This window comes from Dipodomys spectabilis, unplaced genomic scaffold (genome assembly GCF_019054845.1).
Source record: "Dipodomys spectabilis isolate Male_0828 unplaced genomic scaffold, ASM1905484v1 ptg000422l, whole genome shotgun sequence".
NCBI lineage: Eukaryota > Metazoa > Chordata > Mammalia > Rodentia > Heteromyidae > Dipodomys > Dipodomys spectabilis.
The window spans coordinates 8,140,013-8,161,432 of NW_024871099.1; the positions used below are offsets into that span (position 1 = coordinate 8,140,013).

Genomic DNA, 21,420 nt, shown 5'->3' on the forward strand with positions numbered 1-21,420 from the left:
CCCTCTCCCGGTCATTGAGGCCCATTCGAGATCCCAGTCCCTTCTCCCTCCTAGGAGTTGGGGGACCCCCCCCAAAGCCCATTTCTAGGAAACTGGAGACCTACCTGGTGCAGAATTATCACCTGCAAGGTGCAGGAAGAGTGAGAAAGCCACGGGAAATAGGAGACTTCAACCTCTCTTGCGCCCATTGACAGCCAGGTAAACTGAGGCCCCGCTATGTCCATTCTGCCACGGTTTTCTCTTTGTCTCCATCACACCTAAAATTAAAAAAAAAAAAAACACACACACATCCATATGGATGGGACTTCATGTCCCATCAATCCCAGGACCCCAGGACCATAGCTCCTAGCATCCTCTTCTGTCCTCCATTTCCTGTATCCCCAAGAACATGGCTGTTTGTGAGCTCCTGTACACTGGAGAAAACAAGGCTGCCAAGTCTATAATTCCTGTTTCTTCTTCTTCTTCTTTTTTTTTTTTAATGAATCAGCATACATTCGTTATACAAGGGAAATTTCACTGTGACATTGCTGTACATGCGCACAGTGTACCCACATCAGCCTTTCCTACACTCTCCCTTCTGAAAACAATGTCAACAGGTCTCTTAATGCAAATCAACTCCTTCGACCCCGCATTCACCCTCATTCATTCTCTTCCTTAGCCCTCCCCCAGACTGCTGTTGCCCACCCTCCCCCCAACCCCCAACAAGAGTCCGTTTTACTTTTCTGTCATTCATTATTTTTAATGTGTATTAACTGGACCAAGGGGTTTCGCCGTGGGATACCTGACATTGCATCTATTCTATTTGAATCAGAATAATTCTCCATTGCTTTCTCTTTCTCCGTGCCACTTCACAACCTCTTATTGATCAACAGCTTTCATTGAGATTTCTTATCTGGCTGCTAATTTCCCTGTTTCCCGTGGTTCACGTTCCGTGGCCTGACCTAAGTGGAAAGAGAAGCGTTTGACTTGCATTCGGATCTCTGGCTGGGGGTTGTGGAGTGGGTTTTATAGCCTGCTTTCTCTTACTATCCCCAGGAACAATGCCTTACACTTGGTGAATGGCAAAGAAAAGGTTTATTTTGGCAAAGGATGAGGAGCCGCAGCTGCTGACGTCCTTCTTGGCTGGCAGAGTCCCCAGGTGGCATGGGGCATCACATGGCAAGACACAGGGAGCACACATGTCTCTATTGGTCTCTCCCTCCCTCCCCCCCCCCCCCCCGCCATGCTTACAAAGCTGCCAGAATTTAATCATGGGCACTCCACCCCGATGATTTATCTAATCCTACTCATACCACAGGCCCCACCTCTCAATGACATGGATTAAGTTACTACCCTCTTAATTCCTCCTAATAGGGAAGATTATATTTCAACATAGAAAGCCTTCCTAGGACATATTTAAACTACAAGAGAGTACCAGTAGTTACTTTTCCTAAAGATACAATAGGCTCTTTCTGACCAAGGGGCTAATGAGTGTCTATTACCTCAGCCCTGAGGAACACGTGTGTGTGTGTGTGTGTGTGTGTGTGTGTGTGTGTGTGTGTGTGAGAGTGTGTGTGTGTGTGTGTGTGTGTGTGTGTGTGTGTGTACCGGTTTGGGAGTTTACACTCAAGGTCTCTTGCTCCCTTTTAGCTTTTTTGCTCAAGGCTAGAACTCTACCAATTGAGAGCTCTACTTCCTGCTTTTGGGTGGCAAGTTGGAGGGAAGAGTCTCAGGGACTTTTCCTTTCCTGCCTAGGCTGGCTTTGAACTAGGAATCCCCCAGATCTCAGCCTCCTAAGGAGCTGACAGATGTGAGTCACCAGCAACTGGCTGAAAAAGTACATCTTTGAGGATATCTTCCAACAAAATCCGCCAGGAGCTGGTGATTGCTTGTACAGGGTCTGTTTGTCCAACTCTGCTTGAGAAGCAGCAGGAAACAGAGAAGCTATGTTTGAGCAACTCCAGTTGGTGACTTGGAGATGAACTTCCCTGGTCCTAGCAGAGGGAGTTGTAGCAGAGTCTTGCCCTTGGCCCTGACTGAACCCAGTCAGCCTTGTAGATAAGATTCCAGAACTAAGATTCAAGTGGTACTTGGTGTTTGACATTTCAGTGGGTACATTAGCACTATTTGTGAAGGACGTGTGTGTGTGTGTGTGTGTGTGTGTGTGTGTGTGTGTGTGAGAGGGGGGGGCCGACTCTGAAAGAGGGAGACATTTGAATTTACATAGCCTTTCTTTTTATATTTGTTTCTTCTTGTACAGTCCTGGGGATCACACCCAGGGCCTTGTGTGTGCTAGGCTAGTGTTCTACCTCTGTGCTACACCCCGAGTTTCTCCACATAGTCTTTCAATTCAATCTCTTGTCCCTGATGAGTCCAAGAGCCCTGGGCTGTGCTTGGGTTCTAAACTTCCAATAACAGTGTTTTTGCTTAAGTCAGCACAAACAGCTTTTCTTTCTTGGAACCAAAGATCTTTGAACAAAAATTCAGGAGCCACTAAAGATAAGGTCTTGATCGCAGATGATCGCCGATGACATTAAGAGAAACTTGTCCCTAGCTTCAGTATCTGCTGGAGGGCATCGTGGGAAAGGTGAAATTATCCTCAATTTAAAACATGGACCAGCTTAGAAAATGTCATTTTAGCTTTGATCTGCCGCAGGGCATTATGGGAAATCCAAGTCTGGCTGGTTTACTTGGAGGACAGCATCAAAAATATAGCTTTCCCTTTCTTTTCTTCCCTCCCTCCCTCCTTCGTTCCCTCCTTCCCTTCCTTCCTTCCTTCCTTCCTTCCTTCCCTCCGTAAGCTCCAGTGTATTCCAAACACTAAGAACACAGCAACAAGCAAGTAAATAAAATGCTTCATCCACTGTGACAATTATGGCATGATTTTGACAAAAATAAACACAAAGATCTAAGATGCTTCAGTTAACTACTAATGCATTAAAAAAAAAAAAAAGCACCTTAGCATGGTGGTGTAAAACCACAGGCTTTCTATTTTATGAATTTATAGGTTATGATTCCATTTGTTTAATTGAAGGGTCTCACTATGTAGACCAGGCTGGCCTCCACTCTCAATCCTCCTACATGGGCCTCCAAAGTGCTAGGATTACAGGCATGTACCACCACACCCAGCCAAGATTTCTCTTCCTGAAACTACCACCAGGACACTTGTTTGGAGGAAGTCCTAAAACCAAACCTTTTTCCTTCATCTGTCCCTAGACATCACTGGTGATATCCTATCTTTTTTTTCTTCTTCTTCCTGGGAAGTAAATTTAGAAATATAATTTATCTGTATGGGTTGCTTTAATAAACCACAGGGAAAAACAACTTCTGTGATAATTGTGCCATTGGAATAGTTGTTTTGCCCCCCCCCCCAAAGATAAACCTCAACATCCCATCTTAACTTCTAACATCCTAACTCTAAGCTTCACCCTAAAGAGAGACAGAGTAAAAGAAATGGTAGTCCAGCTTTTCTCCACCAGTCCTAAGGCATCTTGGCAAATGAAACCCAGCTTCTCTGCCCTTTCCTAAGCCCCCAGCAAAATGCAGCCTGGTACTGATTTCTCACTGAGTACATCTAAAGAGTTGGAACTAATAAGTTCTCTCTGGCCATGGCCTGCCCCAGAGCACCCTGGGAAATGCAGACCTGGCTCCTTAGAACAATGAAGTCGTTTTGACCTTGGATGTGGAAGAAGAGACGAATAGAAGGTTAGTGCTTGTGTGGCTGAATGAGAAGACTGCATTTGATCGCCAAGTGTGGTGGTGTACAGCTATAATCCCAGCACTCAGGAAGCAGAGGTAGAAGAATCACACATTTGGGATCAGAAAAGTCTGATTAACAAGCCAAAACCAGAAGTAGAGCTGTGGTTCAAGTGGTAGAGCATAGCCTTGAACAAAAAAGCTAAGGCAGAGTGCCCAGGCTCTGAGTGCAAGCCCCAGCATGCACACACACACACACACACACACACACACACACATTGTTGCTGGTGGACAAAAGTAGATGTTGGGGAAGCTTAAAAGCATAGCGTTGCGTGTGCTGGTGACTCACACCTGTCATCTTATCTACCTAGAAGACTGAGATCTGATCAACCCAGTATGAAGCCAGCCCAGGCAGGAAAGTCTGTGAGATTCTTATCTCCACTTAACCACCAGAAAACCAGAAGTGGTGCTGGGACTCAAGTGGTAGAGCACTAGCTTTGAGCAAAAGGAGCACAGGGACAGAACTCAGGCCCAGTGTTCAAGCCCAGGACTAGGAAAAAAAAAAGAAAAAAAGATAGGGTTAACTTAACTCTTTAGTGACCACACCGAAGACAGGGGCCTCAGATGCCTGCATCCTAGTCTGACCTACAGTTCCAGAAACCTAAAGAGCCAATGCCCCTTACCCCCACGTTCATATTCCCAAAGATAGATGCTAGAGAGACCAGGAAACTTAGCTTGTTCATTCATATAAAAAATTTATTGATAATATAAATAAATAATATGAATATTAGCTAACAACAGTAACAATTTTGGCAAAAAGTATTAATAAAGCCAAACAACACGCTGATGGCCCCCAGCTCCTCTGCAGATATCTCGGTGAGACAATGTTGTGGTGGGATGTTGGCGTTTCTTTGTTGTTGTTGTTCTGGTCCTGGGGCTTGAACTCAGGGACTGGATACTGTCCTTTAACTTTTTCTTTCTTTTGCTGGTCATGGACCTGAACTCTGGGCCTAGGCGCTGTCTCTCAGCTCTTCAGCTCAAGACAAGCGCTCTACTGCTTGAGCCACAGCGCCACTTCCGGCTTTTTCTGTTGATGTGGTGCTGAGGGAATCGAACCCAGGGCCTCAGGCATGCAAGGCAAGCGCTCTACCACTGAGCCACCTTCCCAGCCCTGTCCTTTAATTTTTTCACTCAAGGCTTTCACTCCACCACTTGAGCCACACCTCCACTTCTGGCTTTTTGGTGGTTAGTTGGGAGATAAGACTCTCCCAACCCCAGAGCTGGCTTCCAACTGTGATGCGCAGATCCCAGCCTCCTGACTAGCTAAGATGACAGCACGGGCCACAGTAACTGATCAGATACGAGTTTTCTTTCTGACAGTGGAGGAAACAGAGAGGACAATGTACTGGCATACAAGTCTGCAGAGCTGGAACTGAGGAAAGGGCACAGGGGTCCCTGGATCCAGCCAGGGCAAAGGCTTTAAGAGTTCAGGTCCAGAGGAGAAGATCCCCTCCTAGTCTGGCAGTCGTGAGAAGGGTCATGGTGAGGCTGAGGTAGGTGGGGCGGGGCTGGGGGACCCCACCGCTGCGGTACTGGGCATCTCCAGCGGGGTGGTTGCAGCCACTGCCAGTACAGCAGGACACACTGACTCCAGTCAGGCTGAAGGTGTCGGCCATGTGGGAGCCTTCGCACCATGAGGCCGTTGCGCAGCCTCGCACTGTGTAGTTCGTGTTCTCCATCTCTGAGGACAAAGGAGACAGCGTGAGATTTCCTGGTTCTCTCTTAGACCCGGGATTCTCCAGTGAGCAGCCTGGCACCTTGCCCGTGGGTGCCACCTGCACTGTCACCTGGAGAAAGCAGCCAGTGTGGCCCAGGCACCTGGGATGGGAATCTGGGAATTCTACATTATTCTCATTATGCAAGGAATAGTCATGCATATCACCCAGCTACACGGAAGGCATAATAGGAGGATCAAGGGTCCAAGGCTGGCCCTGGGCACAAGAGAGGGAACCTATCTGAAAAAATACAGCCAAAAGGGCTGGGAGTGTGGCTCACATGGTAGGTGCCTGCCTAAGAAACCCTTTAAGTGCCAACATAAAATTTATTCTGAATGTAATCTAAGACATAATTTAGTGGCTGCTTGTTGTTGTTTTGCCGGTCGTGGGGCTTGAACTCTGGGCCTGGGCGCTGTCCGTCAGCTCTTCAGCTCAAGGCGAGCGCTCTACCACTTGAGCCACAGCGCCACTTCCAGCTTTTTCTGCTTATGTGGTGCTGAGGAATTGAACCCAGGGCCTCATGCATGCAAGGCATGTGCTCTACCACTGAGCCACCTTCCCAGCCCCATAATTTAGTTTTTGCTTTTAAGAGTATACAAGGGAGTTTTCCAGAAGCTCTGGAATAGGTGATGTGGCTACAGCTTAAATGCAAACATGGAGTCAAAAGTCCAGCTGATTTCTATTAAAACCAGACATCAAAGAGATTTACAGCACAGGAAAACCATGCTAGTCTTCTCATTTCATGTTTTTTTTCTTAAAACATGGCTGTTTTACATCAAAAAATGCTATGGATGTTCATGTTTATGAGACTTTCTTTTTTTTTTTACACAAAAGAAAAAGATTTTATTGTCTTATTAGTCAATATCCCTGGATGCCTTTTTTTGTTGTTGTTGGTCATGGGTCTGAACTCGGCCTGGGCACTGTCCCTCAGCTCTTCAGCTCAAGGCTAGCAATCTACCACTTAAGCCACAGTGCCACTTCCGGCTGTTTCTGTGTATGTGGTATTGAGGAATTGAACCCAGGGCTTCATGTATGTTAGACAAGCACTCTACCACTGAGCCACATTCCCAGCCCCACTTCCAACTTCTTGCTGGTTCATTGGAGATAAAAAGTCTAATGGAGGACTTCCCTACCCTAGACTGACTTCAAACCAAGATCTCAGCCTCCTGAGTGGTCTAGAATGACAGGTGTGAGCCACTGGCTCACTAACTGACTCCTCATTTTTAATTTCTGCGGCACCACATATCCGTAGATCTAACTGACACACACAGGTGTGGAGAGAGTGAAGGAGCCAAAATCTCCGGAGAATCCCTGGACTCCAGCTGCCTTTGGGAAGTAGGCCCCTGAAGGTCACAGGAAGTCCCAGCCATCCACAGGAAGTCCTTCGCCCTCAGAAGTTGCCCTGTGTGGACCCATGGTGGAAATACTTATTTCCTAATGGACAGTCTTTAATAGACTTTGGGGTTGGTACTCAGGGCCTTCCGCTTGCCAGATAGGCACTCCAGCCCTAGTTACCACCTCCAGCCCAAGTGCTAATTCTTTGTCACCTGTGGGGCTTGAACTCAGGGCCTGGATGCTGTCTTTGAGCCCCTGAGCTCAAGGCTAGGGCTCTACCACTCGAGCCACAGCGCCACTTCCGGTTTTCTGGTGGTTTATTGGAGATAAAGAATCTCACAGACTTTCCTGCCCAGGCTGGCTTTGAGCCCCGATCCTCAGATTTCAGCCTCCTGAGAAGTCTGGGATCACACCCATGAGTCACCGGGCTAATTCCTAATTCTGCCCAAGTCCTAATTCTCGGCTTCCAATTTGCACTTCACCTTTAGTACCAGTGGCTTCCAGGCATCGGTCCATGGGGCCTAGGCAGGGGATGAGGGTGGCCTCCTCCTCCGAGCACCCATGGGTGCTGTTCCCCTCACAGCTGTAGCACTGCACAGCATTGGGCGGCAGCTGCTGCAGCTGCATGGCTTGGGAGAGATGACACAGAGACAGAGGTTAGCGGTGGTCCTCCCCCCCATGTGGTCCCCTCCTGGGGCCCGGGCGCTAGGCGCCCTCCCCCCCTCCCCCAGCCCCATTGGTTAGGCATGAGAACGATACTTCCCTTTGTCCCTGAGGAAACCCCACCTTTCCACTCTCCATGAGCCCCACGTCTGGCCAGGCCCCAGACCTCGCCTTGCCTCTCTGTGACATCAGACAGTCCCTTCCTTCTCAGAATTGACCGACATGGTGGCCACTGCCTACCTCGATTACACTGAGTTACTAGAAATCACTGCCTCATCTAGTTCTTATGTCAGGTGCTCTGCACTGGGTGGCATCGGCAAAGCGTTTCCTCCCCCCGCAATGGAAAGTTCTGTGGGAACAGAGCTTTTCCTGGGGAAGGGGGCCGCTGGAAGTCTGAGGATAGCACATCAAAGTCAAGATGCACCATCTGGGGCAACAAACAGAAGGATCGTGAGTTTGAGGCCAGCGTTGGCTTCTCAGCCTGAATTAGAGAAAAAGATCTTGTCTAAAACAGGTGTGGGGGGGGGGGGGGGAGGTGTAGTATATCCCGTAAAACCACTGGACAGACCAAAAAGAAAAAGAAAAAAAGGATCCAAGGCAGGGAGGGTTATATCAGAGGTAGAGCCTTTGCCTGCCATGTGCACAATCCTGGCTTTCATTTCTGACACTGTGGAGGTGAAGAATGAGATGTAATCGATAAGCATTGGCCAGCCAGGTGAGCTCTTGCGGGGGGAGGGGAGATGCAGGAACACTCCTGGCTATAGGAAGGGTGTGTGCAAAGGCCCTCAGGCAGGATGGAGTTTGGCACAAACCACAGGAAGATCATGAGGCAGGTGGGTGCTAGAGCAAGCCCTTCTGATTGGATGGTCTGATTTAAGTCGTGGAAGTGCTTGAGGAAAGACTGAAGGACACATTACTTGCTGCAATGTTAAGCCAGGGAAAAGGAGAGGTGACAGTGGAGGTGAGCAGCAGTGGAAAGATTCAAGACATAGGAGGCGGAAAGCTTGCGTCTTGGCAAGTAGATTGATGGGCTCATTGAACTCCACAAAATCTTTCTTTCCACTTTTTTTTTTTTCCCCCAGTTCTGGGGCTTGAACTCAGGGCCTGGGCGCTGTCCCTGAGCTTCTTTTGCTCGCTACCACTTGAGCCACAGCACCACTTCCAGCTTTTTCTTTGTATGTGGTGCTGAGGAATCGAACCTGGGGCTTCATGCATGCTAGGCAAGCACTCTACCACTGAGCCACCTTCCCAGCCCCTTTGTTTTTTTTTTTTGTTGTTGTTGTTTTTTTTTGGGTCCGGTCGTGGGGCCTGAACTCTGGGCCTGGGCGCTGTCCCTCAGCTCTTCAGCTCAAGGCTAGCACTCTACCACTTGAGCTACAGCGCCACTTCCGGCTTTTTTCTTTTTGTTTATGTGGTGCTGAGGAATCGAACCCAGGGCCTCAGGCATGCAAAGGCAAGTGCTCTACCACTGAGCCATCTTCTCAGCCCTGTTTTGTTTTGTTTGGGTCCGGTCATGGGGCCTGAACTCTGGGCCTGGGCGCTGTCCCTCAGCTCTTCAGCTCAAGGCTAGCGCTCTACCACTGAGCCACCTTCCCAGCCCGTTTTTTTTTTTTTTTTTAAGGAGAACCCTGAGGCTCAAGAGAGCTGGAGCGAATGGATGAACATCCCCACATCTGGCCGGATACTAGACTTCCTGCCAGGTACCTCCCTTGGTAAGGCCCCGCCCCGTTGACGGCCCCGCCCCTTACCCGGGCCCTGGTTGCACTTGGTGGAGTTGCAGCACTGCAGGAAGTGGAAGGTGTGGTTGCTGTGGAAACCGGTGGGCCCTGGGCAGCCGGGAAGTTGGCCACAGCCTTTGATGTGCTGCTCATCCTCCCAGATCCCTGTGGGGGCGGGGACGTTCAGGAGAGGTCAGAGGTCAGGTAGCAGTGAGGGGTTAAGACTGGCCTTGCCCACTGTAGCAGGTGTGTACCCATTCTTTTTTTTTGGGGGGGGAGTGAACCCTCATTTTATTTAGGGTAACTAGAGAAAGGACATTTCCTGGTCTGTCCATGTTGATGATGTTGGAGTCGATGTGATCTACATGAAAGGGCTTTGGAAGGTGAGCCCTTACCCTTTTCTTTCCTTCTTGCTCTCTCCTGGAAGTTGGGACACAAAGTCCAGAGAGCTCTGGCAGCCATTTTGGGCCACGAGGCAGTATGTAAGGAATAGAGTGACATCGAGTGGAGGACAGGGGCTCCTGATCAACTCAGGAGCTGTCCTTTCCTAACGCTGGCCTCAGGAGCTGTCTTTCCTAACGCTGGCCTTCCAGTGGCTGCAATTCTGTGTGCAGTGTGAGGGAATTCAAGCACTTCTGTTGTGTGGGGGACTCACTTCCGGGACCGTGGTAGGTCACTACATCCACGCACTGCTCTCGGGGATGGCGGCACTGCAGGCTTTGCTCCCGGCCCCTCTCGCAACTCTCCGTCTGAGGAGCTGCAGGACATACACTCCAGGTAAACGGCCCACGGGAAAGGAGCGCGTCCGGCCTGCTGGGGAGAGGAGAGGGGCCTGATGGAGACGCGCTGGAGGTATAGTCCTGGAGCTCCAGCCTCCTCCTGGGTTCCCCCAAACACCCCAAGCCATTCAGAGCCCATCTCCTCTTTTCCAGCCCCATGACCCACTCCAGCTAGAAGCTCCTCTAACACCAGCCTCCTCCACACCCAGCCTTCCCTACTCGGTCACAGAGGGAAGATCCTTCCATAGATCCCTCTTGCTTTTACGATAAAATCCAAGCAGGACACAAGCAGCTCACGTCTGTAATCTTAGCTACCTTGGAGGCTGAGATCTGAAGATTGCAGTTTTGAAGCCAGCCTGGGCAGGAAAGTCAGTGAGACTCTTTATCTCCAATCAACCCGCAAACAGCCAGAAGTAGAGGTGTGGCTCAAGAGATAGAGCAGCAGCCTTGAGCAGAAAAAGCTCTAGCACAGTTCACAGGCCCTGAGTTTAAGTCCTAGTGGGGGGAGGGGGGCACCCGCGTGTACACACATACATACATGTACACACACACACACATCCTAAATAAACAGAATACAAGATCTTTAGTGTAGCATTCAAGGCCCATGGAAGACCATGACTTTCAGGCTCTACTCCACTGATTTCTCTCAGCCCCTTTGGGCTAACTGGCCCCTGGGCCTTTGCATATGCAGTTGCCTTAGCCTAACCAGTCTTCCCTGGCTTCTGACTTTCCCCAGTTCCATTCAATCTTCAAGTATCATTTCCAACGTCAGCTTTTCCAGGAAACCCCTCCTGTGGCAGCACATTGGGTTAGTGCCCGCGCCCCTCCATTTCCCCTCTCTCAGCCCTGCCCACTCTAAGCACTGTCTAGTGTCAGGCTGGAAGCCCCAAGAATGTATGACTAAAAGTGTCTCAGCCACGATTTTTGTCAGTCGTGGGACTTGAACTCTGGGCCTGGGCGCTATCCCTCAGCTCTTCAGCTCAAGGCGAATGCTCTACCACTTGAGCCACAGCGCCACTTCTGACTTTCTGGTGGTTCATTGGAGATAAGAGTTTGACAGACTTTCCTACCTGAGCTGGCTTTGAACCTTGATCCTCAGATCGCAGCCTCCTGAGTAGCTAGGATGACAGGCGTGAGCCACCGGCACCCGGGGAAGCCCTGGCCAATTGGACCAGTTACTTTTCCCTGGAAACACGGGGTCACCGCTGGGCCGGGGCCTTGGCTCACACCTCTCCCGGCCCAGCATGCCCTCCCTTCCCAGCCTACGGCATCCAAGCTGTGTCAGGGCCAAGATTTAGGAGGAAGACCAAGTGTGAGCCAAGGCTTTCCACTGGCAGGCTCACGGTCATTAGGTGAGTCACTCCCGGCCAAGGCCCAGTCATCACCATCAAAGAGGAATAGCCAAAGGCCCACGACCATGTCTTTTCAAGCGAACCCCACACAGATGGATGGTCCACGGCAGGGCATCTGCGTGGCCGCGCCCGGCTGGGCTCCTCTGTGAACCCTTCTACCTCCGCGGCTCCTCCCAGGGCCCTGGCCTTCCCTGCACCATCCATGCTTCTCGTTTCTTCTTCTTCTCCTCCTCTCCCCTTTCCTCCCATCCAACCTTCCTTCCTTCTCTCTCTCCCCCACCCCCTCTGGTTGGTAATGGGGCTTGAACTCAGAGCCTGGCATTGTCCCTGAGGTCGTTTTGCTCGGGGTTAGCCCTCTACCACGTTGAGCCACAGCTCCATTTCTGGTTTTCTGCTGGTTAACTGGAGATAAGGAGTCTCACAGGTGGGCTGGGAAGGTGGCTCAGTGGTAGAGCGCTTGCCTAGCATGCCTGAAGCCCTGGGTTCAATTCCTTAGTACCACATAAACAGAAAAGGCTGGAAGTGGCGCTGTGGCTCAAGTGGTAGTCTTGAGCACAAAGAGGCTCAGGGGCAGTGCTGAGGCCCTGAGTTCAAGCCCCAGAACTGGCAAAAAAAAAAAAAGTCTCACAGATTTTCCTGCCCTGGCTGGCTTTGAACTGCAATCCTCCTATCTCAGCCTCCTGAGTAGCTAGGATGATAGGCCTGTGAGCCACCGGCGCCCAGCCTTTCTTCCTGCCTTCCTTCCTTCGTCCTTTCTTTCCTCCCTTCGTCCCTTCCATCCTCCCCTCCTTCTTCCCTTCTCCCTCCCTTTCTCCCTTCCTTCCTTCCTTGGTCTCACTGTGTAGCCCAAGCTGGCTCCAAATTTATGATCCCCATGCCTCTGCTTCCCAAGTGCAGGGATTACAGGTGTGCACCACTGCACGCAGATGCTGGGCCTTTCACTTTTCATGTTAAAGATGATCTCCCACGGGGCAGGGGGTAATCCATCAACGTGGCTTCATTTCTATCCACCCACAAACTCTCTCCTGTCTGTTCAGCCAGCTGCCTCCGGGCTGTAGCACACACACCTGGCTCACGGCCTGCCCTGCCGGGGTAGGCTGTGGTTTGTCATCCAAGGGCCCACAACAGGGCAGCTGCGTCCTCAGCAAGGTGGAGGTAAGAAGAGGCTGGTAGGACCTTTAAGTGGAGCTTAGTGTGGGTACTAGGGCCTGGGGCAGGGTCCATGAGATTTTCTGCTCAAGGATGGTGCTCTACCAATTGAGCCGCTGCTCTACTTCCAGCTTTTTGGTGGTTTATCAGAGATAAGTGTCTCATGAACTTTCCTACCCAGGCTGACTTTGAAGTGTGATCCTCAGATCAGCCTCCTGAGTAGCTGGGATTACAGGCGCGAGCCACCGGTGCCCTCCTTGGAGAGGCTCTGCAAGGCCCAGGAGCCAGCTTGGCACGTCTCTCTGGCACCCCATGCCCACTGGAGGCCAGGCTTGTCTCTGTGATTTCTAGCTACGTTACTATTTTCTGCTGCATGCCTTGGCATCTTAGGCGAGGTGCACGCCGCCTGCCAACGCCTCGAGAGAAACTCGTTCACAGATCTGGGGACTTGTCTTTCTGGGGTCCCACTGATGGTAGGATTGTACCTCGCGTTTTCCTGCTTCTGCCTGCAACCTGGGGCTCTCGACTAGCGAGCATGCCTGGGCAGACAGATTGGAAAGCGAAGTCGAGGAACAAGCCAGGCTGGCTGGGGAACCCCCACATCTGCGCTCCCCTGATTTCCACGGCTGCAGCCCGCACAGCCGCTTCACATAAGGCACTGCATATGATGAGATCTGGAAGTCTCTGCCCCACATTTCACCAAACAGGAAGAAGGCCTGCCTGCCTGCCTGCCTGTCTACGTGACTAGACACCTCCATTTTGCTACTTCTGTCATCAACTCTGGCCACTTTCTTCAATGCTAGCCTTCACGAGGGCTTCTCTTTTTCTCCTCTCTTCCCCCTCTCCCCTCCACCTCCTCCATTGGTACTGAAGTTTGAACTCACAGCCTTGGACCTTGCTATGCAGACACTCGATCACGAAGTCACACCTGTAATCTTTTCTCCTTTCTTCTTTTTTCCTCCTTTCTTCCAGATAAGAGTCTCACGCTTTTGCCCAGGGCTGGCCTCAGCCCTTGTGCGATCCTACATCTGCCTGGTGTAGCTTAGATCACAGGCACACCCCAAAAACGCTTCCCCGCTCCCCCCACCAGTCTGTCCTCCATGCTGGGACTGGGTTAATTTGTTAAAAGTATAAAGATATGGGGCTGGGAAGGTGGCTCAGTGGTAGAGTGCTTTCCTGGCATGCATGAGGCCCTGGGTTCGATTCCTCAGCACCACATAAGCAGAAAAAGCCGGAAGTGGTGCTGTGGCTCAAGTGGTAGAGTGCTAGCCTTGAGCTGAAGAGCTGAGGGACAGTGCCCAGGCCTAGAGTTCAGGCCCCACAACCGATCAAAACAAAAACAAAAACAGTATGAAGACACGCTGGGTGTCAGTGACTCACGCCTGTAATCCCAGCTACTCAGGATAGCTGAGATCTGAGGATCACAGTTCAAAGCCAGCCCTGGCAGACGTAGCTGTGAAATTCTTGCCTCCACTTAAGTCACCAAAAAGCCAAAAGTGGAGCTGTAGCTCAAGTGGAGGAACACCAACCTTAAGGGGGAAAAAAAAGGCCAGCCAAGAGTGCAAGGCCCTGAGTTCAAGCCCCAGTTCTGACACAAAAATAAATAAAAAATTAATTAAAAGAGTGGGCGTTAGCCAGGCACCAGTGGCTCATGCCTGTAATCCTAGCTACTCAGAAGGCTGAGATCTAAGGATCCAGGTTCAAAGCCAGCCTGGGCAGGAAAGTCCATGGGACTTATCTCCAATAAACCACCAGAAAACCGAAAGTGGTGCTGTGGCTCAAGCGGTAGAGCGCTCATCTAGAGCTGAAGAGCACAAGGACAATGCCCAGGCCCAGAGTTCAAGCCCCAGGACTGACCAAAAAAAAAAAAAGAGGGTGTTGTGTCTCTCACACAACAAGCAGCCATACGAGCCTGTGGGCAGCAGATAATGAGCGAGGTGAAGGGACATGGTGCAAATGTGAGGCGGGGTTATAACTGAGTTGGTGTTGGAGGTGTTATTGGGGTGGCATGGGCTGATGGGATAGAGTGCTAGCTCAGGGCTGCAGCCAACAGGGGCTGTGGCATGTCCTTACCAGGCCTGGGTGCATTGCAGAGGTTGGAGCCGCACACCATCTCCCAGAGGCTGAAGATCTGCGCCCCCACGCGGTAGCTCATGGTTCTGTTGGTCTTGTTCCTATTGGCACAGCCTCTCTCCACCTCCTCCATGTCCCCTGTGGGGCAAATGGGTTTTGAGTGCCCTGGATGCTCCCTGGGCCCAGGCAACCTTTAGATACTCAGCCTCCGTCACCCACTTCCAGCACTGACCCTGGCCAGGTCTCTTGTTTTTGTTTTTTTGTTTTTTGTTTTGGTCTAGTCGTGGGGCCTGAACTCTGGGCCTGGGCGCTGTCCCTCAGCTCTCCAGCTCAAGGTTAGCGCTCTACCACTTGAGCCACAGCGCCACTACTGGCTTTTTTCTTTTTGCTTATGTGGTGCTGAGGAACCGAACCCAGGGCCTCAGGCATGCAAGGCAAGCACTCTACCACTGAGCACCTTCCCAGCCCCAGGTCTCTTGTTTTGTTTGAGCCCCAACTCCTGTGTTTTCTAGAAGTCTCTCCTACTGCTCCAACCTAACAATCTCATTAGGAATGAATATGCCAATTATAGGAATTTTTGTTGTTGTTGGTCATGAGGCTTGAACTCAGGGCCTGGGCGCTGTCCCTCAGCTCTTTTGCTCAAGGCAAGCATTCTCCTCCTTGAGCCACAGCACCACTTCCAGTCAGTTTTCTGGTGGTTAATTGGAGACAAGAGTCTCATGGACTTTCCTGCCCAGGCTGGCTTTGAACCGTGATCCTCAGATCTCAGCCTCCTGAGTAGCTAGGATTACAGGTATAAGCCACCTGCGCCCAGCTGTTTTTTCTTTTATTTTTGTGTTTATGCCAATCCTGGGGCTTAAACTCAGGGCCTGGACACTGCCCCTGAGCTTTTTTGTTTTGTTTTTGCTCAAAGCTAGCATTCATATACTTTCCTGTCTAAGCTTATTTCCAACTATGATCCTCAGATCTCAGCCTCCAGAGTAGGTAGGATTACAAGTGTGAGCCACCAATGCCTGGCTGGGTTTTTGTTGTTGTTTTGTTTTTGTTTTCATCATGGAATCGTGACCTGCCTAAAACTGGAGATCCTTCTACTCTGCCTACTGTGTGTTGGGATTATAAGTGTGCACAACCACATGCCTAACAAATAGAAATATTTCATAGTTTTATTTTTGTCTGACAGTACTGCGGCTTGAACTCAGGGCCTTGTGCTCTTTGCTTAGCTTTTTTTTTTCCACTCAAGACTGGTACTTTACCATTGGTGGCTCACTGGCTTTCTGCTGGTTAAGTGGAGATCAGAGTCTCTCAGGTTTGTCTGCCTGGGGTTGCCAGGTTCACCGTGATCCTCAGATCTCCAGAGCAGCTAGGATGACAGGCCTGAGCCGCCAGCGTCTGGCCTAATTATTCATTGAGCAGCAGGGTCTCCACCTTCGCCCAGGCTGGCCTTGAACTTGACATCATTCCTGCCTCAGCTGGTCAATGCTGGGATTACAGGCGTTGGCGGGGGGGGGGGGGGGGGGGGGGGGGGGGGGGGGGGGCTGGGGAGTCTCACCTTCCCAGGTTCGCAGGATGGTGATTCTGCAGAGGTCCAGGCCCGGGGCGCACTCCTCCACTCGGCAGCGCTCGGTGCTGTTACACCGCACACAGCGCAGGGCCCTGGAAGCTGGGCGGGGGAGGGGGGTAAGGTGATGACCGACCCCGGCCCCGAGCTCCCCGCGGAGGCCACGCGGAAATCCTGGCCCCGCCCACCTTCCCGCAGAGAGCCAATCACGGCCAATTGAATTTCCCTTAAGGTTCTCTCCCCGCCCCTAGGCACTAACCCCGCCTCCAACTCCGCCCCCAAACCATAGCCCCGCCTTCTAATCGCGCCTCAGGGCTGAGCCCCACCCAATGGTCTTTCCCCCCGGGCGCTGTGCAGGCCACAAGCCCCGCCCCGTTGTGATTTCTCGGCCTGGCTCCTCCCCCACGTGTTATCCCCGCCCACCTCCCTCTTGGCCCCGCCCCGGGGCCCGGAGCTGGCTCCCCCCGCCCCAGCCCCGCTGGCGTCCAGGCCCTGCGCTGTCCACTCCGCGCCCGGCCCCGCGCCCGGCCCCCTGGCTTCCCGGACGTCCCTTTCCGCTAAAAGAATTAGGAGTTATTACTCACCCTCGGCCTCCCGCGGCCTGGGCACCGGGGAGTGGTTTATTCATTGCGCCCGCCCGCCCGCACCCGCGCAGTTCCTTCCCGCTTCCCTCTCGTTCCTCTAACCTGAGCTCCCACGTTTCCCGGCGGATGCGGGTGAGCCCGCGGAAGTGGATGAGGGTGGGCAGGCCCCAGATCCCCAGCCCCCTCCACCCCATCCCAGCCTCCCCCCATCCCACCCCAGGTCCCAGCCCCTTCCATCCACGGGGGGGGGGTCCCATCCCCAGCCCCCCCAGGGTTCCAGCCCCTTCCATCCACGGGGGGGGGGTCCCATCCCCAGCCCCCCAGGGTCCCAGCCCCTCCCTCCACCTGGGGGTCCCATCCCCAGCCCCCTCAGGGTTCCAGCCACTCCCTCCACCGAGAATCCCATCCCCAGATCCCCCCCCCCCCCCCCGGGATCCCATCCCCAGATCCCCCAGCCCCTTCCGTCCCATCCCAGCCTTCCCCTGGATCCCAGTCCCTCCCTCCACCCGGGATCCCTCCCCCAGCATCCCAGCCCCAGCCCCCCCCCCATCCCAAGGTCCCAGTTCCCTGGTGCTGTACACACTCTGCCCTCCCTTAACTTTCAAAAGTGGCGAGGGGGCGTCCAGCAGAATAGCGAACACAGGCCCCAGTTGGGACATCAGAATAGGTTTCCTCAACCTCTCCTTACCTAAGGAGTTCATGGACTGTCACATTGCAATAGGCTTTAGAGCGCCAAGGAGGCCTACCAGGCGATGGTCCTCCCTAGACGCCACCCTCCCTAGATGCCCGCCGCTGCTCTGCTGATAGCATGCTTAGAGCACCTATGTGCCACAGAGCCAGGATCTTTTAGTGTGTGGAGGGGAGGGAGTTGCTGAGAACCGAACTCCTACCCACATGCTTACTCCCCAGCTCATTAGCTACCCCCCCCCCCCCTCAGCCCAGGTAGTGCAGCCGGCCCTTACCTGGGATGCAGGTGGAAATCCACAGTAGCTGTAGCAGCAGGCGGTTCATGGTCCCTGCTCCCGCTTTCCTGTACGGCTCCGGTAGGGCTCAGAGAGACAGTTTTGTGGCCCCAGGGTTCCTCCCAGCCTTTGAAGCACTGGCCTCACCACTCTCCCACAAAACTTCCCTTTCCTGGGGTTACTTACAGCTGGCCAGCCCCATCCAGCATGGCTATGTCCTGACTCATGAATTGAGGTCACAGCTCTGTGTCATCAGACTGTCTAGGTTCACCTCCCCAAACCCTCTCTCCTCCTCAACTGTGTGACAAACCTTGTTTAGAGAAAGATTACTCAATAACATTAGGATTCATGTTAATTCTGTGAGAGAAGATAGCCTTGAGGCTGAGTTAAAAAAAAACAAACCAAAACCAGCTGTCATTATCACTTCGAGAGAGAGGATCTGAAACTTGATGACGTGACAAAATAGCTGTCAACTGCCTTGAAACAATTCAGTCCTCTCGGAGAAGAGACCACCTAACATAGTGGGGAAAGCACTGTGGTTTAGTAAAGGAGATTGTTTTTGCTTCAAGAAATAAGACATTCCATGAAGTATTTAGGCATGAATGATATTAGTGTCTACTTTTAAATCCTTTAGAAGAAGAAAAACGCAAAACAAACAAAGCTGAGCATGGTGGCCCCTGCCTGTGATCCCAGCACTGGAAAGATTGAGGCAAGGAGGGAGCTCGATGCTTGGCTGGGCTGAGACCCTGTCCTCAAATGAATGAGAAGGGAGGGAGGGAGGGAAGAAGGGGGGGGAGAGAAAGAGGAACAGAAGAGGAAAAAGAAGAAGGAAAGAAGGAAAGCCGGGTGCCAGTGGCTCACACCTGTCATCCTAGCTACTCAGGAGGCTGAGATCTGAGGATCATAGTTCAAAGCCAGCCTTCGCAGGAAAGTCTGTGAGACCCTCATCTCCAATGAGCCACTCAAAAACCAGAAGTGGCGCTGTGGCCCAAGTGGTAGAGCCCTCACTTTGGGCTTGAAGAGCTCAGAGTTCAAGCCTCAGAATCAGCCAAAAAAATCTGTCAGAACTAGAAGGGAGGAAAAAAATAAAATAGTAAAATGCCAAAGATAAAATAGTCTGTGTTTCTTGATACATCCGGCCAATCAGAGCAGTGTCACACTTGGAAAATGCTTGGAATAATAGCTGACCAAAATAGGAACGCATTCTTGCAGCCTATACCAAGGATCGACTTTGTGCTAGACACTCTGAGGGTTGGGGACACAGCAGGAAACAGCAAAGCCACCACCCCAGTGGAGCTGAGGGTGGAAAGTTGAATTTTGTTATCTAATCTTTCCCTGTCAGCGATAAACAAAGCTGGGGAAACAAAGCAGGCTGAAAGGAGGTAATGGGGTATAAGGAGGTAAAAGGGGAGCGGTTTTAGGTGAGGTAATCCAGAAGGCTCCCCATTTCCCCCAACCCCAAGCAGATGGCTTTTTTTTTTTTTTTTTCCAGTCCTGGGGCTTGAACTCAGGGCCTGAGCATTGTCCCTGAGCTTCTTTTGCTCAAGACTAGCACTCTCCCACTTGAGCCACAGCCCCACTTACTGCTTTTTTTTCCGTGTATGTGGTATTGAAGAATTGAACCCAGGGCTTTACTCTACCACTAAGCCAAATTCCCAGCCCAGCAGGTGACACTGAACAGAGAAGGAAGAAGTCTGGTGGACCTGAAGGACAACCTTTCCAGGAAAAAGGAGCAGCCAGTGCAAAGGCCCTGAGGTAGAATGTAAGTGATGAAATCTGAGCTCAGGGTGGCTGATGAGTAGCTACTTAAACAGGAATAATTAGTCTTAAGCTGGTAATTGTGTGTGTGTGTGTGTGTGTGCGCGCGTGTCTGGGTGTGTGCACCTGTGCCAGTCCAAGGGCTTGAACTCTGGGCCTGGGCACTGTCCCTGAGCTCTTCAACTCAAGGTGAATGCTCTACCACTTGAGCCACAGTGCCACTTCCAGCATTCTGAGTGCTTTATTGGAGATAAGAATCTCATGGACTTTCTTGCCTGGCTGGCTTTGAACTGTGATCCTCACATCTCAGCCTCCTGAGTAGCCAGGATGACAGGCATGAGCCACCGGCGCCTGGTATCATACTTATGATTCTTGCTACAGGCAAGGGGCATAGTACAGACTCAGTAAAAAGGTAACCACCAGGGTGGTTGTTTGGCTCCAGCTCTGGACTTTGAGCCTGTGTTTCCCCTTCCTGGAGTGACGGGGAATCTGCACACACGTCATGGGGTCTGAAGTGACGCTGGTGTGGGCCACTGGGGCTGAGTCACCACGAGCGAAGGTGGACCTCAGTCCTGAGAAGCCTCTGCCTTCCGCCTCTGCTTCTATGGAAAAGTGGGTCCCTTCCTGTGCTGGGCAGGAAGAGGGAGGAAGAGGCCAGTGATGTGACAGGGAGAGGAGGAGAGTTGGGGTGTGGATGGTGCAGGCAGGTGTGGAGCCCCCCCACTCAGCTCCCGCTCCCCTGGTTCTCCCACCAGTCAAATGGATCTGGGGTGGGTGGGAGGAACGAGGACTGGGATTTGGTGGTGCAGGGGCTTGGGTTGGGGGGGGTGTGAGTGTGTGTGTTTCCACGCAGGCGCAGTTCCCACTTCCGGTTGCGATCTCATGACTTTTTTTGGCACAATTTCCTCTTTTATTTAAAGAATGACGAATGTTTCCTGGAATCGTTTCATCCTGCCTCGGATGTCTCTGGCTTCTTACATCCCTTTCTCTCCTCTTCTGTGTTAGTCTGTCTTCATTCTTCTCCTTGGCTCGTGTTTCACACACACACACACACACACACACACACTCCTCCGCCTCTCTCTCTCCCCCTCTCCCTCCCTCCCTCTTTTTGTGTGGGCCAGCACTGGGGCTTGAACTCACAGCTTCCTGCTCTTACTTGGCTCTTTCCATTTAGGCTAGTGCTCTACCATTTGAGCCACAGCTCCACCATCTGACTTCTTTAGCTGGTTCACTGGAGATAAAAGTCTTTTTTTTTTTTTTTTGGTCAGTCGTGGGGCTTGAACTCTGGGCCTGGGCGCTGTCCCTCAGCTCTTCAGCTCAAGGCAAGCGCTCTACTGCTTGAGCCACAGCACCACTTCCCGTTTTCTGAGAGGTTTATTGGAGATAAGGGTCTCACAGACTTTCCTGCTCAGGCTGGCTTTGATTTTTTTTTTTGGGTGGGGGGGTCTGGTCGTGGGGCCTGAACTCTGGGCCTGGGCACTATCCCTCAGCTCTTCAGCTCAAGGCTAGCGCTCTACCACTTGAGCCACAGCGCCACTTCTGGCTTTTTTCTTTTTGCTTATGTGGTGCTGAGGAATTGAACCCAGGGCCTCAGGCGTGCAAGGCAAGCGCTCTACCACTGAGCCACCTTCCCAGCCCTCAGCTGAGTCTTTGCGGCCTGCATTTATTTTCTGCTTTGGCCTCTCCTATATGTCTGTCTCTCTGTCTCTGCCTCTTGTCTCTCTCTGTCTCTGAGTCTCTCTGGCAGTTTCTGACCCCACCTCTGTCTCCCATGACTCTACCTTTGCAGGCTTCTTCTCCCTCTCGGGACACGCACCTATAAGTCCTGGTGACATGTGGAAGGCGGGGATGGGTTGGTGTCAGGGCCGGGGCACTGGCAGAGAAGCAACAGGAATGTTCCTTTCTGCTTTACTTTGACTCACCTGGGCCTCACCCACCTCCTGGCCTCAGGCTGTGCTGTGATCAAGCCCAAGAGTTTCGGGGGACTTCTTGGGCTTGAGGGAGGTAGGATTTGTGCAGAAGCAGGAGAGACAGAGGAA

The 21,420-nt window shown here is 52.0% G+C and overlaps 1 protein-coding gene across 1 annotated transcript; it reads right to left on the reverse strand.

The window, feature by feature from the left end:
* Positions 1-4,950: 4,950 nt before the first annotated feature.
* Plaur (plasminogen activator, urokinase receptor) lies at positions 4,951-17,760 on the reverse strand. Its single transcript, XM_042668094.1, is given in 8 exon segments — positions 4,951-5,416; positions 7,268-7,414; positions 9,197-9,331; positions 9,822-9,912; positions 9,914-9,972; positions 14,517-14,657; positions 16,069-16,179; positions 17,624-17,760. Coding segments are annotated over 8 exon segments (987 nt in total). The 5' UTR covers positions 17,673-17,760; the 3' UTR covers positions 4,951-5,162.
* Positions 17,761-21,420: the final 3,660 nt, after the last annotated feature.